The 21,124-nt window shown below is 38.7% G+C and overlaps 1 protein-coding gene across 2 annotated transcripts in view; it reads left to right on the top strand.

The window, feature by feature from the left end:
- LOC122515809 (brain tumor protein-like) overlaps positions 1–16,551 on the top strand; it is a 60,129-nt gene extending 43,578 nt beyond the window's left edge. For both annotated transcript variants that reach the window (XM_043633291.1, XM_043633290.1), the window contains one exon: positions 10,688–16,551. In XM_043633291.1, the coding sequence (XP_043489226.1) occupies positions 10,707–13,145 (2,439 nt within the window). In that variant the 5' untranslated portion in view covers positions 10,688–10,706 and the 3' untranslated portion in view covers positions 13,146–16,551. The remainder of the gene's footprint in view (positions 1–10,687) is intronic.
- Positions 16,552–21,124: the final 4,573 nt, after the last annotated feature.

Genomic DNA, 21,124 nt, shown 5'->3' with positions numbered 1-21,124 from the left:
ATGGAAAATTCGTTTCGAACTCGGCACGCTAGTTGCCAACCCCCTAAAATCATCCATTTATTTGACCCTTTTCATTTGCTTAAATTAACATATATTTTCATCTTTGAAAGATATTAGTAAGAGAGGACAAAAATAATATTAGGACGATTTCCTCTTGTTCCTCCAAACTTTGTGCTTATCTCGATGGCGACAACGACCGAAAGTAAAAAAAAGATGAGACTTTTTTCTCGCTCGATAAATCCCTCCTCTTTCTAATGTATTCGTGTGTATTATATAAGAATAACGATAGGGAGTGAGAAAGACAGAGAATAATCGTTTTCAATATTCAAAGATCATTCTTAGGATAATGCAAATGACAGTGACATTTTTCATGCGAATAGAGTCTTCGTTTAGCATTATCGATCAAACGATACACAAGTGTTGACACTCGTTATACTATATCTATCCCGATGAACAAAATAATTGTATTTCTTCCAACGATCTTACCTACAAATTTATTCATCGTTTGTCTCGTATTATTTTTTGCCTAGGAATTATCTAAAATTAGATTTAACGGTAAATAAAGTATATTCATAATTATATTTTTTTGTTATATCATATAAATCTACGAGAATTCTAAAATCTAAATGAAAAAACATTATTAATAAAGAAGTAGTCGGGGAAGAAACGTGATTATCTTTTTGCTAATATCGTAATATAAAATCTTTCCGTAGCACAACGTACGAAACGAGGAAAATATTTGTCGAGAGCTAAATAGAAAGAGACAGAAAAGTGTGTGTGTGTGAGAGAGAGAGAGAGAGAGAGATCTCGTTTTATTAATAAGGAAGTTCTCCGTTCTGTTCGTAAACAGGAAGAGAGTCGACAAAGTATGGTCGTTGAACGCGAGAAGCATAATTTTCAAATACTAGCTATTATTTCACTCGTTCGTTCATCTTTCTCGTCGTCACGCTTTTTACAGAATGAAACGAGAGAGAGAGAGAGACAGAGAGGGATAGATAGATAGATAACAAGAGAAATAGAAAGATAGATAGAGACACCGTGAGAAACGAGCTCCTCCGAGGAATCGCATTACAATTGGCTAATTAAACTTTGCAGTAGACGTATGCTAATCGACTTAATAAGCGTAACACAAGGCAAAGTACGGCTGCAAGCTATAAATCATACGCTATAATACTTACGGTATTTATGTATATATATAGGCATACGTATAATATGTTCCGACATAAATCGTTCGATTAGCGATCGAGATTAGAAACGATTAATATCAGAAGTTTCTTTGGAAAATCTCGAGACAGTACTATGAATCTTATCACATTGATAAACCAATTCTGTTTTTTCTTTATCCTTCGTTCGGATGGTTTTCATTATTATTTTTATTATTTGCAAATTGATTTCATTCATAAAGGTAGATTAGAAGATCTAGATTAAAAACTAATAATATTAACCCTTAGTACTCTAGGCTTTTTATTTTTTTTTACAGCCCTCCACATGTGTGTAAATGTTACTATCAATCGACAAAAAATAAATAACTGAGAAAGATAATTACGTTCGAGGGTTGAAAGGTGTAAGAAAAGAAAAGAAAAGATTTTAGTCCTTCTTCCTTTTCTTTTTCGAATAAGATAGCACAAAGAGAAGAGGGAAAAATAAGGAGGAATAGAAAGATGAAGAGGAAAGGTAGATGTTGAGGTAGTGGTAGAAACAGGGAGGGAAAGGTGAAAGGTGGGGAAGAAGCGTTATTGATTCGCCGACGACGACACGGGAAAGTTAACTGGGGTTCACTTCCTGTGACACCCTCCTATCAGAGTCTCAGCACCTCACATTATCCTCCCTCGTTTCCTCGACAGGATGCTTCTCGTGTATCCTTCTATCTTTGTCCTTATACCCACTTGCCGCACCTTTTTCTTTCTTTTTTCTTTTTTCTTTTTCTCTTCTTCTTCTTCTTTTTCTTCTTTTTTTCCAACGTGTTCTGGATAAAATCGAACGTCTTTGATGACGAACACCACCACCGTATACGAACTTTAACGACAATATACCCTTATATCGACGTATCCTATTTCCACTTTCATTGGCAAACTCTGAGGAAAGACGAGCGAGTATTTTTTCTTTTTTTTTTTTTTCATTTGAAAATTGTTCTCATTTATTTTATTATTATAATTTGTGTTCTTGTTTTTCTTTTTTGTAAAATCGTTGAAACAACTTTTAGTCCAATCTGTGTAAATTGCTTTGATCCGCGGAACATCGTTGGAAGGAATTTTCTCGCAGGGTGACTCGAGAAAATACTCGACTTCGGAAAACGATAGGTTCGAGACAAAGGCACGGAGGGTGCAACGAACTGTGTGTCAGGGAGATCGGGGGCCGAGGGGGTGGGAATAGACTAGAACGAAGAAGAAGGCGAGGCCATTTAAAGTCGACTCGCGATTTCTCGGTATTATTGCCAACCTACCTACCACCTACCTACCACCTACCTACCACCTACCTACCACCTACCTACTACCCCATGGCCCTCTCGCTCTTGTTCTCATTTACACACCCTCCTCTCGTACCTATATCGAGAGGGTGTGTCAACGACGATACCTGACCTTTTTTCTAACGGGTACAAAATACGTCTATAGAAATGATCGTTGCATCGTTGTTGAAAACATTTCTACGCTGTAATGCAATTTTCAAAAAATCCTTTCTTCTTTTTTTCCCAACGAAGAGAAATTCAAATTGGATATTTTATCGAAAGATGTTGAAATTTGAAATGGCTCGCTGGACTCGGAAGTAAGCCCGATCGTTAAAGCTTTCTCCTCGTGCCACAGGTGTGTGCTTTTCGTCGATGCCACTTGGAAAGCCCTTCGACGGAAGCTGTCGTTTCTCCGTCCTATATAAGCTCGAGTTTTCTCTCTCAGCTGTATCCAAGTGTCGTCCTATATATAACACTCTTTTGTGTTCGAGAAAACTACCAGATTTTTCAACGACGCATATGTTTCTCGTAATAAGCTTTTTACCTTACCCTTCGTTTCATTTCTTAAATAAAATCATCGCAGGGAAATTAAGGGATTACGTCGAATTAATTAATTAATAAGAAAAATGGTTTGACTATATAAACGTGTAAATGTGGGTTAGTTACGATAGAGAAAGATAGAGACAGATATATAAGAATTATATGGGAACCGATCTCCGAGACAATTTTTTAAAGGAACGATAATTACTTGATAGTCTTAATTGAAATCCTACTTAAGGAGAGCACTCTACATTCGTTTCTGAAATTGTCAACTTCCGTTCTTCTCCCTATCGTTTCCTGTCCATTCGTTAATGTCTCTCCTGCTGACATCTTCGAACCGAACTCTTAAAGACCATTTATTATTCTTCTCATCTTATACAGATATATTTCAGATTTATCCGAAGAATAAAAAGAATAAGAGATTCAAATAGGATACAACTATTAATTAGAGGAAATCAATTTTTGGGCTTATTATGCATTTGAATTTATTCTACCGATTTTCTATGATAATATTTTCCTCTCGATTTCGAAGACAAATGTTAAATCGCGTCGCATTACGCAACCGGAGAAGATCCCGACGAAATTCCTCGTCGAGAAGGATTCTAGAAAAACGTATAATGATACTTACAAAACTGAAAGAGCGAAAGATAGCGGCGCGCGAATCATATGATCCACCCACCCACATTACGATAGAATTTAACGAGCCATCGTGTACGATGGTCGCTTAACGATGATTCAGAGTCCGGTCAAATGGTGCTTGAACTTTCTCTCTTTCTCTCTTTCATCTTTTTCCCATTTTCTCTCTCTCTCTCTCTATACAAAAGAATTAATTTATTTATTCTATTCTCTTCTTTTATTTTCGAATGTTACTAATTAATTTGGGCATCTATGCAAACATTGCAGTTTCTTTTTCTTACTAACGCATACATTAATTATACACTCGTATATACACCGATTATACAGAAAGTATTATTCTTATTCTCTCGCCGTGAAAGAGATTTTAATAAATTTTCATAAAGTTTTGTCCCCCTTCTCTTCTCTCTTTCTCTCTCGTTTGGAAGACGACATAAAACGTAGACTGAAATTTACCTCGTCTGCCGTCTCGGCTCTCGACTCGACTTTTTTCCTCTTCGATGCTCTTGAAAAGTCGTAGTTGTAAACATTGAGAGAGCGAGGGAGAGGAGAGAGAGAGAGAGAGAGCCGCGGTTGAAAACAAAGGTGAGCTCAGTCTACGTAGTTTCGCTTTGGGATTTAGTACAGACCGATAGCCCTGTCTGACTCCACCTTTTCTTTCTATTCTTTTCTTTCTTTACCCCTTTTTTAATCTCCACTTTTTTTGCCGGTTTTGTTCTTTTTCCTTGTTTGTCCGCGGAAACGCACTCCGAATCGGTCGCTCGGAATTAAAGGCTCCAGACAGAGACCGACGGATTACAGAACTGCATAATTAACGCACTTTGGACTTATTAAAAGATCGGCTGATTGCTAATGAGTAATCATTAATACGCATACATTATGTACTTAGAATTATATCAGACGAGAATATGTTTCGCGAGTGTTATTTCAATGAATTCCAAGTGTTTTCTTACGGAGGAATAAACTATGATATAATACCGAATGGAAAAGAAAAAATGGAAGAATGTAAATTCTCCGAAGACAACCCTTAACCTCCCTTCCCCCATGGATTACATAAAACGCGCGTTTTAACACTTTCGTACGATGTTTGCGCAACTTTCGCAAAGTTCCTAAAGGATACTTAAACGCCACCCATACGTACGTACATGCGTTGTATTCTCGCCCCCGCTCTCCCTTCTTCTGCTATTCGTTGATTTCCATTTTCGCGAAGCGTATCGAGGCAAAACTATCGGTTTAACGATCCTACAGCCACGGAATCGATTTTACGTTTCGATTAATGCTAGTACGAAGTTCAACGAGTACACTGACCCTTTCCGTGTATGTGTGCGCGCGAAGAGGATCATTCTCCTCTCGCTTTGCTCTAGGAGCTGGTGGTGTTGGTGGAGGAGGAGGTGGAGGAAGGCCTGGTCTGTTCGAGCTCGTTCGAAACCTCCTCCTCCTCCTCCTGCCTCCCTCCTCGTAACTCCGCGCTCGTAAAGTTCCACTACGAAACGAGCGGTACTTCCGGAAAGGCTCGACTCCGTCATGCTCGCCAGAATTTAGTTTATCTCTCTCTCGCTCTCTTTCATCGATGGCTGTGTTATTCTCATTGTGTCCACCCTACGTTTTCTTCTTTACGACCATATACACCGGAGAATTTCCAACGATTTTCCTTCTCTTTACGATTCGCATCCCTTTCCTTGCCCTTTTCCTCCTAACTTTTTTTATTCTTTCTTTTATTGTTATATTCTTTTTTTTTTTATTACTTTATAGGACGAGTGATACGGTTTTATTAATTGTTCTTTTTCAAGGAAATATGGGAAAGCGGTTTATTTTTTATTTCATTGTAAACAATTATTTGAACGTATAAGAAACGTGAATTATTATAAGCTGATCTTCCCTCCGTTCGATAGTTGTGGAAATTTTGCCAAGTTGTTTCTTCGACATTCATTTATTTGTTTCTTATCTTATAATAACGAATGTTAACAATTATGAGAGAGAAGAAGCAAAATCTGTAAAAATGTCGTTACACGGTCGATGATAATAATCATCAATCGTAGAGTACAAAAGATTACGTTTCGCGTTATGCCATGCATTATTATTAATTTGATCCTCTTTAGTGGTCTGATGCTGAACGCGACTGAGAGTATCACGAGTTTAATATGAAAATAACGTTCTAATGGATCGGATTTCCGCACTTTTATCGTCCGGCGCGAGGTAATAAAAGACGACGCAGCACCACCACCACCGGTACCGTAAAAACGCGCACCGATTTTAACTCCGATTATCCCCGGGTAAAAACGAAATAGTATACAGTAGATAGGCTCGTGACGTACTTTAACGAACATCGCGAGAAAATCGTCGGAAAACAAAAGGTGCAATTAATCGCTAAAAATAGCCTAAGAATTTGGAGCATTGCGTTAGGTCGCCCCCTTCCCCTGTATCGAAATAAAAAAAAAAAGAAAAAGAGAGAAAGAAAGTAAGTTAAGAGACTCGTTAATTTAAGTGCATTTCATTTAATCGGTAATTAAAGTCTTTATCTTTGCCTTGAAAAGCTTAACACGGATCCCGCCTGCGGCATTTCCGTTTCCGCCCCCCAAGTCGCGGCTCGCAGACACGATCGATCTAACGTCTGCCGGGCCGTCGCCTCGTTTTTCCACCCCTATCCTCTCCTCTCCTCTCCTCTCTCTCTCTTTCTCTCGTTGCAACAGTCTGCAGCATCCAGCAGGAACTGATACTCTTCTTTCTCTCTCTCTCTTTCTCTTTCTCGAAATCGTATTCGTACTTGCCCTACCACCCGCCCACCCACCCGCTCGCCTGCCTGCCTGCTCGACTGTCTCATATCTTTTCATAGAAAACGACGAGAGCTCGTATATATCGATTCCTCGAATGTCATCGCTCCGAACGAATAACGTTAATGAAAACCTACGTATCTACCTATATATGGATAGATCGATGTATGCAGTACGTACGTTTTCCAACGTGGAAAAGGGTCGACTGTCGTCTACAATCGATCCCAGATACTCATCGACACTGACAATGAAAATAATCTTTCCGAACTTTACTCGAATGTTTACTCTCTCTCTCTCTCTTCAATAGGAAGGGCTTTTTCTTTATAATTACATAGATAAGTTTTATTTTTTTATCGTTAGACGAACAAAGTACGCTTCCTTGTTTGTACGTATAATACAATCTCGAATACCGTTTGTCGAACGAATCTCAATATTTGTTTGCTACTATTTATTAAAGAAAAATTCCCGAAGATTTATTTGAAGATAAAAAGCACGGATCTATCGTTATTTCTCAATCACCCTGTAGATAGTGGAAACACGCATCGCCGTGGCGCTTTGAAGGGCGATGCACCGCCGGCCGGCTGCCATTCCCTTCTCTCGAGGGATGAGAGGGGAAGGGAATCGACTGCGTGCGTCCCCACCATCGTTCCCTCGTTCCCACCTTAACAGTGACGGACGCGACCCTCGTCGGACCCCCGGTCGACGAGGGTTGGGGCGGTCGATGCAGTGTTTCCATAGAAACCAGACGCGCCGTCCGCCACCCTTTCCTACAGTGCATTCAACCGGGCTGCTCTCTGCCATCTCTCCCTTTTCCACCCTCCCAATTCAACCCTATGAAATTCTTACCATTTTCCTGCCTTCTCTTTCAACGGTTACACTTTATTTTACCTTGGACGATTCAAGATTAATAGTATCAGTCTATTATTGTCTTATTTTTTGATCGTTTTATCTTCTCCGACTATTCCTCTAATCCGATCGATCAAACGTCTACGCGCAGAGTCCTATCGCTTTATAATTTCGATATTATTTATCTTCCTTATCTCTCTCTCTCTCTCTCTCTTATTATTTTTCTCATTTTCGACAAATTCTATACGGAGGATCGAAAAAGTTGTTGAAACGTTTTCAAACCTATCCGATCCAACGTCTTCGTTTAAAATCCTTTCTTCCGATAACTTGCCATAAGATCTTATCGCGAGATCTCTCAAGGCTACGTCTTCCTTTGACCATTAAAAATGATATCATCATCCCCTAATCCCATTTTCGCAGAGATCTCCATCGGTCCATGCTAAACGTGTCATCAGAGAAAATAGCCTATAGTTAAATTGATAGGAACTCGTCGACTCGAGAGGATAATAGACCACGGCAGCTTGTAAACCTTGGAAAAAGGGTTCATTTTTTTGTAGTAAATCGTCGATCTCGGAGGAGGAAAATAGAGGATCTTCTTTCTTCGACTCGATAAAATATAGATGCGCTTTCTCTCTTATGCCCTGCACTTACATACCCTCCTCGTAGTAGCTTACACGTATGCGCACACAAGCGCGGTTAGGCTCACCGAGTACTGGTTTTACAAAGGTGACCCGACAAGGGCCGGCAAGATTTATGGCTCGCCCTTGAGAGTGTTCCTCCCGTAGAGAGAGATCCGATCGCCTAGACAGCCGGTAGAATTAATGCCGTTGGCGCGTACTCGGACGCCCGGTGTACTTTAATAAAAGGATACTCCTATACCTATACTACACACATCCCATCTTCTTCTCAGTCTTCTTCTCAGTCTTCTCCTTCGGAAGCACCGAGAAGAAAAAGAAAATAGGAAGAAGAGTAGACGTGGGATCCTAACTTACGAGACTCTCATCCTCCTCTTTCTTTTCCCTTTCCCTTCGACTAACCAAAGTCAATGACTTCGATATTCCATTACTGGCTTCTGCTGGTTGCTGTTGCCGCTGCTGTTGCCGTTGCTGTTGTTGTTGTTGTTGCTGCTGCTGTTACTTCTTTACCAGACCAAGCGATTTTGCGATTCTAATAAAGTTTCGAGAGATTGGAATTCTTTCCCAACTTCCTTTATATGAACCTTTCTTTCTTTAACTTCTTTTTCAAACTCTTCAAACATTGTATCGAATAAATTCCACGTTCCAATACCTTAGCTCGATAGAAAAATACGTATTGGGTTATCGTCGCGGTGTCAAAGTTCTTACCAAAAGTGCATCGAAATACCACGTAGAACCTTTTACTTTGATTCGAACAAATTTTTCATGAAATTTATTTCTCAAATACAATTGCAACAAAATGAAACGAAAATTATCAAATTGGATTGCAAATAAAAAAGAGGAAGAGAGAGAGAGAGAGAGAACAGAAGAGTCGACTTTCTCACGACTTTCGGAGCAGCTTCGAGACCTTTCTCGTCCAAGGTCGTAGATCGTGGCGGATGAACTAGTACTATAGATGTTTTCTCTCTCTCTCTCGCTCGTACTCCCCACTTTTCTACCAGTCTGCCGGCACTGGCCGACGAGGAAGAGAAGGGATGGGGAAAGAGAGAGGGAGAGAAAGAGAATCGAGCCACTCCAGGGCCATACGGATGAAGGGTAGGCGAAGAGAGAGGAAAGGAAGGAAGGGAGGCAAGCAGCACAGCGTGACCCCTGAACGACGTTCATCGATCGAGGGGTGCACGCACCCTGCTACTAACACACACACACACGTACCACACTAATGTTACCCTTCTTCGTTGGTAGCAGTACTTCGTTCGTAGTTCCATCATTGATTTCGTACGAGTTTCAAACTAAACGATTACTATTATTCAATTGACAATGATGTTATAACTATCCTCGTAAAATAAATTTTGTTAAGAATCGATCGATTCAAAATATTCTATATTTCGTCGAATCAATTTTTCTACGGAGAATTTATATTAAAGATAATAAATACTGGTTTATAGACCTAGGATGATGATGAGTCAACGACGTACCGACGTATAGAACTAAGCATGAGAGAATCTCGATTTCAATATGCTAAGCATGATTTCCTTGGCTCTCTGTAGAGAGAGAGAGAGAGATAGAGAGAGAAGAAGTAGAAGGAGTAGAAGGAGAAGAAGGAGAATTATTTCCCTCAGGAGCATTCACCTCTTATCTCGGTACACGATCGAAATTCCTGCACGAATGTACCAAGAAAGGGAAAGAGTAGATGGAACATTGAACATAGAAGAAAATCATTTCTTTGGTCTCTGATTAGGAACATTTCCTCGAGAGTTTTGATCAAGGAAAGACGTTCTTTGTTCTTCTCGGTTCACTTAACTCTTTTCTAACGATTATCTATCTTCCTTTCTTGTTCTCTTTACTCTTTGTAATTCTAATGGAAAAATATTAGGCCGTCGAGCGTAAGTCTGTAAATTCGTTCAGCCGAGTGGGAGAAGTACGATAACCTTCGTATTGGTGACCTTGGACTCCGAAGGATACCAACGTGCCTCTCTCTCTCTCTCTCTCTCTCTCTCTCTATCTCATTCCATCTCTCTCTCTTTTTCTACGAGCACTCAGGTGAAACATACCCGTCTGCCCGCAACCCAAGTGATTTAATTAAAGAGACGAGCTTTGCCTCTTACTCGTTGTAAGTATAAAGACAGAGAAAGAGCTCGAGATGGAAAGAGGAGAGAGAAGAGAGAGAGAGAGAGAGAGAAACAACGAGGTGATGGAATTTGCTATAGGAAAGTATTGTACACACCACGAGGAAGGTGGTATGGTATCCTACTCGCGTGGGAATAGTCTCGCGAAGAGAAGTCAAGGATCGGTAGACGAGAAACAATGCCATTCTCGTTCTCTTATATTTTATTATTTCTTTAAATTCATTTTTGTAATCTTTTTATATATAAACTTTCCTTCTTCTTCTTCTTCTTCTTCTTCTTTGTCGTATTTGTCCATCTCTCTTGTTTCATCTAGCCTCTTGGCCACTAGCCCGTGGGCGACGCGTAAATACTACGCGTGTATACGCGCGTATGTACGAATATACATAGAAATATGTACATATGGGTGGTCCTCGAGAATCTTCCTCGAGAATCTTCCTCGTGTGACGTCGAGAGTTCGGCGAGCCATTCACTGGCATGACCTTGAACGTTGAAAGCGCCTACCTCGGCTGCGATACTACTCGGATGAGTTGGCCGGAAGTGAATTCCTTAGAGCCAGCCTGCGTTGCCCCCTCTCTCCCAGTGTCCGTCCATCTGGCTATTCGTAGTATATCTCATTTTTGAAATCTGTTTTTGATCGTTGCGTCGAGAATGGCTCGAAGAGATAATAAAGAATAAATTTGCTTGTTTCAGGGATGCCGGTTGATTGAAGATGGCCTCGCCGACACCCTCGCTGGAATCGCGCGCGAATTCCCTCGGGTCCCTGGCCTCGCTGTCCCCGCTAACGGTGAGCGGCAGTTCCCCCCCTGCGAGCGACTCTGCGATCTGCGACGTCGACAGTTGCGACCTCTGCCTCGACGCACCGAAACCCGGGGAGACCTGTCCCCGTTGCCGTCTTGGAGGCGCCGCCGCCGGTGTTCGCTGTACCGGCTGCAAATCCACCGAATCGGACGCCGTAGCGCGTTGCTTCGATTGCGCCAATTTCCTGTGCCCCAACTGCGTCATGGCGCATCAATTTATGCATTGTTTCGAAGGCCACCGAGTCCACAATCTCGGTGATTCCAAAATAGATACCGTCAACAATACCGGCAATGCCAACTCTACCGAATTGTCCAAGAACAATTTACTTATGAACGGTGGCGGTGGTGGCGGTGGGGGCGGCGGTACCAATACCGAGGAAAGGAACTTTATTTGTCCACGACACAAGGAAACGATGAAATATTTTTGCCGGTCGTGCATGGCGTTGGTTTGCAAGGAATGCACGATTACCGATCACCTCAGTCCGATGCACGAGTACGCGCACGTGTCGGACATCGGTCAACAGCAAGTCGAAGCCATTTCCAGAGCTGTACAAGAGTGTCGAGCTAAAGTAATCGAGGTCAGGGCTGCGGTTAAGACTGCCGACCACAGTGCCGCCAAATTGCAAGTTCAATATCACAAAGCGCAAAACGAAATCAACGAAACTTTCCAGTTTTACAAATCCATGCTGGAGGAACGCAAGCAGGAATTATTGAAAGAACTCGAATCGGTATTCTCGGCGAAACAGATCTCCGTAAGCGTTCTCACGCAAAAGGCTAACGATACCATCGAAAAGATGCAGCATACGTGCGAGTTTGGGGAACGTTTGATCAAGTTCACAACGATGATGGACGTACTTATGGTGAAGAAGTTATTAGATTCCAAATTCCAAGCGTTTATGAGCTATTCGCCGGATATTCCCAACCAAATATCCGACTTGGAATTTGTCAGCAACTATCAAGCTATTCAAGTTGGCGTTAGAAACACGTTCGGTTACGTTCGTAGCAATAGCGAGAACAATGCCGCCGGACCGATCGGCAAGCAGCCACCGATAGCGCGTCCAACCGCTCTCTCCAGCAACGGCATCAATGGGAATAACAATAGCAACGGACCCGGTGGTAGCGCCGGATCCTTGGGCGGTTTGCTTTTGGATCGACCCTATAGCAACGGATTGGTCTCGAGTTCGACGGTCACCTCGTCGACTTCCCCGTCGCCGTTCGACAGCAACGGCAGCAACAACAGCGTCATTACCAAACGTTTCAGTTCGGCCAACAGTCTCGGGCCTTTCTCGACGACCTCGATTAGCGACCTCAATTTAAACGGCATGAACGCGAATTCTTACGAGAAGTGGAGCAACGGGGGTAGCGACGCTTCCTATCCCGTGGTCACGAGCAACGACCATTTCCCGATGCCAACGTCGGTGAACGTGACCCCGAACGCCGCGCCCGGCGAGTCCGTCCTCGACCTTACCTCCAAATTGATGTCCACCACGATATTCCCTCTAAAGTCGCAAATCAAGCGGCAGAAAATGATTTACCATTGCAAATTCGGCGAATTCGGAGTTATGGAGGGTCAATTCACCGAGCCCTCGGGCGTGGCCGTTAACGCTCAAAACGACATCATCGTGGCCGACACGAACAATCATCGCATACAGATCTTCGACAAGGAGGGTAGATTCAAGTTCCAGTTCGGCGAGTGCGGCAAACGGGACGGGCAACTGCTCTACCCGAACAGAGTCGCCGTGGTGCGCACCTCCGGGGACATTATCGTCACCGAGAGATCGCCGACCCATCAGATACAGATCTACAATCAGTACGGGCAATTCGTGAGGAAATTCGGAGCCAACATTTTGCAACATCCGCGCGGCGTCACCGTCGATTCGAAGGGACGGATCGTCGTGGTCGAGTGCAAAGTAATGCGCGTCATCATATTCGACCAAGCCGGCAACGTATTGCAGAAGTTTGGCTGCTCGAAACACCTCGAGTTCCCGAACGGAGTGGTGGTGAACGACAAGCAGGAGATCTTCATCAGCGACAACCGCGCGCATTGCGTCAAAGTCTTCAATTACGAGGGAGCTTATCTGCGTCAAATCGGCGGCGAGGGGATCACGAACTACCCGATCGGGGTAGGCATCAATGCTGCCGGGGAAATATTGATAGCCGACAATCACAACAACTTCAACTTGACGATATTCACCCAGGACGGGCAATTGGTGTCCGCTCTCGAGAGCAAAGTCAAGCACGCGCAGTGCTTCGACGTGGCCCTCATGGACGACGGTTCGGTCGTCCTGGCGAGCAAGGACTATCGTCTTTACATTTATCGTTACGTTCAAGTACCGCCTATCGTTATGTAGACCAGCGAGGCGTCACGACGACGACGATGATCGCCGTGTCGGGACACCACCACTGTTCTTCTATTACTTACTCTATTTCTTATCGATGTCCCTCTCGTCGTCGCCGTTGTGCTCGCATTATTATTACTACTGTCCACGAAAAAACTCGATCTTGTCGAAATTTTTCTACCTAAACTCGCTATTCTTCTTCTTCTTCTTCTTCGTCCACCGTGCGTCATAGTCGTCATAGTCGTCATTGCCATTGCCGTAACCGTCGCCATCGCCATCGCCATCGCCATCACCCTCTCCGTCAACTTCCTCTTTCGATTGCCAAACGACAAGAGCAGCGGCAGCAGTTGCGTTTCGCAAGCTTCTTCTTCTTCTTCTTCTCCTTCTTCTTTTTCTCCTTCTTCTTCTTCTTCTTCTTGTCGGAGTCGAGAGACGACGATGAGCTGCAATCGCGAGAAAGAAGATGATACGTCTTCGTGCTCTCTCCTCCTTTTCCTCTTCCTCTTCTATTTGTCTCTCTCTCTCATTCGCGTGCGTCTACTTATCGGAAGGAGACCTTTATTAGGCACACGCGCGCACAAACGCGGGGAACGTTACACCTACATACGCACTTTTACACGCGCCCCCTACTACTATTACTACTATTCCTACTACTACAACTACTACTACTAACTATTACTATACCGATACCAATACTTATAATACTGCTATTCCTACTATTGTTACACTTACATACATATGATAAACCTTGCAGAGGTATACGCATATGCACTTTTAAATACACATACACACACACACATACACACATCTACTCATATACATTATACGGCACACGTGGCGCGTCGTCGTGCAAACATACACACGCGCGAAACTTACTTGTTAATGTTGTTATAAACTGAAAATACTGTTGTTGTTGTTTAGTTGTAGAGCTCGCCGCCGCTAGTCACTCTCTCCCCTCTTCCCTTATCTCCTCCTATCATTATCTCTCTCTCTCTCTCTCCTCTCTCTTTCTCTTTCTCTCTCTTCTCTTCATCATTAATTTTCGCGAAAAAATGAAACGAATATCATACGCATACACGTACACGTTACATCTCCTTCTTTTCCCCATTTCGTTGTAGATGATCCTCTCCCAAAGCTTCCTCCCCCCTCAAAAAAATAACAGGGAAAATAACGATAGGACAAAAGGAGGCCGACAAAATTTTCTTCTCGCGATTCTTAGCTCTAACTCTTCTCGTGTGTCCGTCGACGAAACGAGTTGAAAACGTTCATTGACAAACCAACAAGATTAATTAATTAATAAGATAAAAATGATTGTCGCGTAATCGCGTCGTTGGAATATCCAAAAACGCGAGAATAGAAAATACGAAAAAAAAAAAGGAGAAACGATCGCACGAGAACGAACTTTGTTTTCTTTTTTATACTCTCTTTTCCTCTTACAGCCTCGCGGCTAATTTTTAATCACCCGACATTGCGATTAATTTGTTTATCTTCTTTACGAATGGCCGCTCGCATGCGTTCCAAACTAGATTTTATTTTCTAACAAATCTATGGACCGAATTCTCGTGTTACCGTTGTATTGTTTTCTTGTTCGCGACGATAAAAGATTTAAGAAATCTATGGAAGAAATTCAATTCGATTGGAGGATATTCTTGTTATACTCGAAAGAAGTCGGATTAACTTCATCCCCCTCCGCAAATTTATGACGAGGACATCGCTCTTAATTATCATTTTTATTAGTATTATTAGTATTATTATTATTATTATTATTATTATTATTATTATTATTATTATCATTATCATTATTATTATTATTATTATTATTATTAATCATTAGAACCATAGAATATTTCCTTACTCTTCCTTATCTCTTTTTAATAATCGTTTGTTTTATTTTATACGATTTACTTGAGAGAAAGTACCTTCCGTTTATCTTCCTTTCCCTACTTTTTTTTTGGTTTTTTTTTTCTTTCAAACGATCGGTATCTCTCTCCCCGAAATGATTGCCGTGAAAAAGTGGAGTATTAATGACGATACTTGAAAGAAAAAGGATACGGACTTTATCTAATTGACAAAAAAAAGAAAGAAAAGGAAGTAAGTAGAAAAAGAGAAGAACGAAAGAAAGAAAGAGAACAAAATAACCATACGCGTGTGGTTACGCAACCAACAACAAAAATTATATGTAACTTATTTGAACGTTCGAGCCATTACTAATTTTTTCCCTTCCCCCCCCTCTATGTTTTTTCCTTTTACCATAGACGTTACGTTACCGATTTAATCTCATTGACGTCCAAAAGAGGGAAATAATGATTTTACGGATGACGGAGGAGGGATTTTATTGGATATTGAAGAAATGAATTCTTCCGACTAGCGATGGCTCGAACAATATGACGAGATGAGTTCGCGATAAGATAGAAAGAGATCAGACGAGAGAAGATATTCCTACCCTCCAAAGAAAATAGGCAAAAAAATAACGTAAATGAAAGGAGGACGAATGATGATGATCGTTAACAAGAATTCTTCCTTTTCCATTGGATAATCCTCTCACTCAATCACACACTAACTCACTCACTCACTCACTCACTCACTTACTCGCATATATGAAATACTAGCGAGCATACACACACTTACACCTACGTCCTGAAATTTGTGTAGTGGTGTTAAAAGTAGCTATAGTTATAACATAGTTAGTGAGAGTTTTGTAGTATGCGTGCACACCTTTCTCTACCCCTTTGTTTTCTTTATCTCCTTTCTTTCTTCTCTCTCTCTCTCTACTATTTTCTATGTGTTCGTTTCTTCCTAAAATGTCTCTCTATTTTTAATTATTCCGTATAATACTATTTCGTTATATTTACTTTCATCGATCATTTCTCGATGTGCTGGTTTTCTTTTTTTTTGTTTCTTCTTTAATATAACTGGTTAAAAAAAAACATCGATTTTTGCCTTTAGTGTTCTATGTGCGATCGTATAGTATTAATATATTTTGTTGGATGAGAGTCAGTAAATGGCGGATTGGTTCCTTAGAAAAAGAATAATAGAAGCCACCGTAAAATCCGATTTCGTGCATGCTTGCTATTAATTTTTTATTATTATTATTATTATTATTATTATTATTATTATTATTATTATTATTATTATTATTATTATTACTACTTATTATTATTATTTCTTATTATTATATGTGTATACGCGTGTATGGTGAGAAGAGTATGTATGATGAGTGCATACGCAAGTATTATTAATTCGATTTACCTATGATCTTACTTATTACTCTCCTCTGATTTTTGTGCACCATGGTTTTCTTCATTTTTTTTCTCTTTATACTTCATTCATACCGTTTGAGAAAAAAAAACGCGGCAAAAGGTGAGCGATTAGTCTTAATTTCTCCCCCTAATCCTCCCTTTAAAATTGGAATAGACAAGGAAAAAATAGAAAGATAGAAGTTTGATGAATGATTAAGAAAAAAGTAGAACAATGCTAGCTGGCTCGCGGGAATCATCCCTTCTTCAACGTTGTCAATAAATCATACGCGTCTTTTGAAAGATACAAAATCATTTAAGTTTATCCGAAAATTACGGAAAGTCCTTTGCCGTCGTTCCGAAATTTTTGGACCGCTTGATAAGCATTTGTTAAGTTTGAAATAATGGAGTTGATCCAAAAAATCAAAGTACTGGAAAGATACAAAATTATATTTTGTTCGTTTAAGTCGAGCTTTTCCTAGATTTTTACATAGTATAGACTAAATATCATGTAAAACGTTGTTATACTACGATGTTAGGGAAATGTTTTTCTTTTCTTTTGTTTTTTTTTTTTCTTTTCTTTTTTCTTTCTTCCTTTTATAGGTATTGTTTCAATGTTATTTAGAATGTTAAAAGAAACTGTCGTATTTATAAAATAAAAAAAGAAATGAAAATTAAATTGAAAAAAGGAATTATTTAAAACTTCGTGATCAACGTTAATTTATTTCTTTTCCAATAAATGATTTATAGATCATTGAAGTGATAAATCATGTATTTTGAAAGAAAGAAGGAAGATCGAACTCGTATTGAAGACTTTGATTGATAAAATTGAATATTTTTATCCTTCAAATTCATTCGAGAGAGAAAATGAATTCGAATTCCTTTTTTTTTCTCTGTTAAATGTTTCGTGGCAGTTTCTGTTAAATGTTTCGTGGCAGTTTCTGTTAAACGCAAACGCACGAACACATTCATGCACATTTTCTATCACTTTGTCGATTATTTCAAATCAATGTAATCTTTTCTTTGCCCGTATCGATTTTTCATTTTTGAACTTAGAAGACCAGCGGGATAATTAAACTCGCAATCTTCAAAATCATCTTGTTTGTTCCAATTCGAATAAAGATTTTTGCTGCATTGTATTTCCTCGGATAGATCTGTTTTGTACCAAAAGAATAAATTAAATAGATATATCGAAAGTAGTCGAAAAGCGCGTGTACAATTTTCATCATTTCTTTTTTTAATTTACGAGATTCATGAAAGTCTATATGATTTCTTCTCATAATCGATGAGGACAAAACTCGATTTCACAATGCATCAAGTATGTATTTGTCCATTAGTATTTATATCGCGTTAGGTGTGTGTTGATTTATAGTTATTATTATTATTATTATTATTATTATTATTATTATATTACAATTGTATTATTATTGCTATTATTATTATTATTATTATTATTATTATTATTATTATTATTATTATTATTATTATTATTATATTCATTACTATTATTACTATTACTACTATCATTATCATTATTATTATATTATTATTATTATTATTATTATTATTATTATATTATTATTATATTATTATTAACCTACTTAGTTCTCTAGATCGATAAAAGAAGATCCAATATTGCCAGCTAGCTACCACGCACATTACTTTCGTTTAAATTAATTAATTAAATCGAAGATAGAAACTTCATTCCTATTAAGATGGATGTGTGCAGAGAAAGAAATCGAGGAATGAAGGGTGTGTGTATGCTACGTATGTATGCATCTTTAGTGTTTAATTTCTTTTTCTTTCCTTTTTTATTTTCTTTTTTTTAATGTCTACTTCGATCGTCGAAGTGATATAAAGTATATTCTAGAAATAGTAACTAAATGAAATTAGGAACAAAAAAGAGGATAAAAACATAAGAAATGGAGTTATAAGAATAAAAAGAAAGCAAAAGCGAGGACGTTTAGCTCGCAACTGTCTGCCCTTTTATTTTTTTTTGTACTGATTTGTTATGTTATTATTATTATTATTATTATTATTATTATTATTATATTATTATTAATATTATTATTATATTATATTAATATATTATTTGTAGATTATATAATCTTCTTATTGTTCTTAATTTAAATTGTAAATCGTATTTTTGTTTGTTTTTTTAGTTATTTTTTGTTGTAAATGCTTTTTAATAATATTTTTAGTTCACATTATATTTTTGTGCTATTTTCTTTGTTGTTTTATAACCACCACCATCACCACCACCATTGGAATGCTTCACCAAAACCATTATACCTTAGTCCTCATATATACATGTATATAAACGCATATTTTCGAATGCATCTTTGGATCCTTCGTCGTCCTGAGTTCCATGACATACACCCCCTTTTTTTTCTTTTAAACGAATGCAAAAATAAACAGATGCAGCTATTTCGTTCGTCGAACATTCGGCATACTTTAAAAAAGGAACAAGATTAGAATTTCGTCGAAAGAAAAAGATGAAATAAATAACTCGCACATTCTATACTCCCTATACATTCCATTTTTAGTGATAATACTTTATCTATATGCGTATACATATCTGTATGTTTAATTATTTATTACTTGTAGCAAAATTTCTTCCCTAATTTGAATCATTAGTTTGATAGTTGATTGTTTCTTATTTATTTTTGTTTTCTTTATAAACCATTACACACATGACAAAAATTGACAGTAAGATGAAGAACAAATCTTATTCTCATATTCATCTCTCCATTCATCCCTACTTCGTAGCATCGTATTTTTTTGCTAACAAGTAACGCGAGAAATAAGAGGAAGAGAGAGAGAGAGAGAGAGAGAGTGGAAGTGTGCGTGTATAAGAGAGAAAAAGATAGGAATTATTTGAAAAAAAAAAAGAAATACAAATTAAAACGGGGAAACAGTCGGAAGAATCCTTTATGGCGCTCGGCGATGTCGATAAGCTGATGATCGAGTTATAATGGTTAAAAAAAAAAAGAAAAAAGAAAAGAAAAACAAGATGAAAGAGTTAAAGAAAGAAAGAGAAATTAACGAGTTTTTAGAAAACCTCTAGCGGATTTATAGATGACACATATATATTTTTATACGTTCGCAATTACGCGCAAAATATGGCGACCGCCGTCGAGCGCCGATTGGATTAACGAAAAAAAAAAACAAATCGTGGGATAAGAATAAAACCGAAAATGGGAGAGAACAATATGAAAACTACGCGAGAGAGAGAGAGAGGTAGAATTTTGACTAGAAAATGCTGTGAAAAATACACGTAAGAAGGGGGGAAAAAGAAAATGGTAATAAAAAGTATACGCGCGGATATTTCACATTGATGTTTCGTCGAAGTATTTTATTTTTTATTATTGGATATTGTCGAGACAAGAGTTAAGTAGGGAGAGGAGAGAGGGAAAGAGGGAAGATTAAAAAACAAAATTCATTAAGAAAGAGAGAGAGAGAGAGAGAGAGAGAGAGAAAGAGGGAGAGGGGGTATTAGCGACGCGCGTTGACTCTGTGTGTAAGTAAAATAATAAAGACCACAAAAAAAAATAATAAGTAATTATTACAGCCAACCGGGCCCAAGTATTGTTTAACGAGAATGTGAAAGCAAAATAAGAAAAAAAAAATAATCGACGAGACGGACGAAGAGGGCGCGACAAAAAAAAAGCGAGAGGAAAAGAGAGAGAGAGTGAGAGTGAGATAATAAAAAGGGACGGAGAGGCAAACGTATAAAACATATTCGTAAGTACGTACGTTTGATCGAACTATTTTTAACTTGAATGATGACGAAATCCAAAGAAATACAAAAATATTATGCATGCCTATCGTATATATTATTATTATTATTATTATTATTATTATTATTATTATTATTATTATTATTATTCTCCATAAACGCACTATGTACGAAGTTTATTAAAAAACAAAGGAAATAAGAATATCAACGATCGTTGCAAACGAGCCCTTCGGCTATTGCACCGATCGTTTTCTAGCCCTTAAGTGGTATATAAAAAGATGTCATTATTATTAATTATTAATAATTTATATTATTATTATTATTATCATTATTATTATCACGTAGAGATGCGTGAAATGTAAAAGATCGACGGTGAGGAACGAGTAGAAGAAAAGTATTGGAATGATTCGAAGAATGAAAGACCCGAAAAAAGAAAAAAGAAAACATGTGAAGGAGAGCTTCTTTTTTTGGGTTAATACCCCGTCGATCCTAAAAGTTCTCACGCGTTGGTATTACGTTGTGTGTTTAGAACGTTAAGGGTATATTTTGTAGGCTTAGGTCAGGCTTGTTCTCTTAAGATTTTACTCTACTATCGCAATGAAAAAAAAAAAGAAAGAAATAAAAAATAGAAGAAAAAATGTAGGACAAAGGTCGTATTCCGAGAGAACGGATTGATTGGTCCAGCAGCAGTAGCAGCAGCAGCAGCAGCAGCAGCAATTGTGTAAAAGAGATTTTAAGCGTGTATGTGTGTATGGAAGAGGACTGACGTATTACGATATAATGAAGTATAGAAATAAGAAATCTTCAGTATTCCATGGTGTCTGTATCGTAATCGTGAATCGTTTTGCATATTATTATTATTACTATTATTATTATTATTATTGCTGCTATTATTGCTATTATAAATGATGATTATTATTTTATTATTATTATTATTATTATATTATTTAAATAACAATTTTTTAATCAAGAAAAAAGAGAGAGAATCAAGCTCATCCCTATTAGAGGTTTAAGGA

The sequence above is a fragment of the Polistes fuscatus genome, unplaced genomic scaffold (assembly GCF_010416935.1).
Source record: "Polistes fuscatus isolate 324 unplaced genomic scaffold, CU_Pfus_HIC Scaffold19, whole genome shotgun sequence".
In the NCBI taxonomy this organism is placed as follows: domain Eukaryota; kingdom Metazoa; phylum Arthropoda; class Insecta; order Hymenoptera; family Vespidae; genus Polistes; species Polistes fuscatus.
This window is presented reverse-complemented; position numbering and strand designations above follow the sequence as displayed.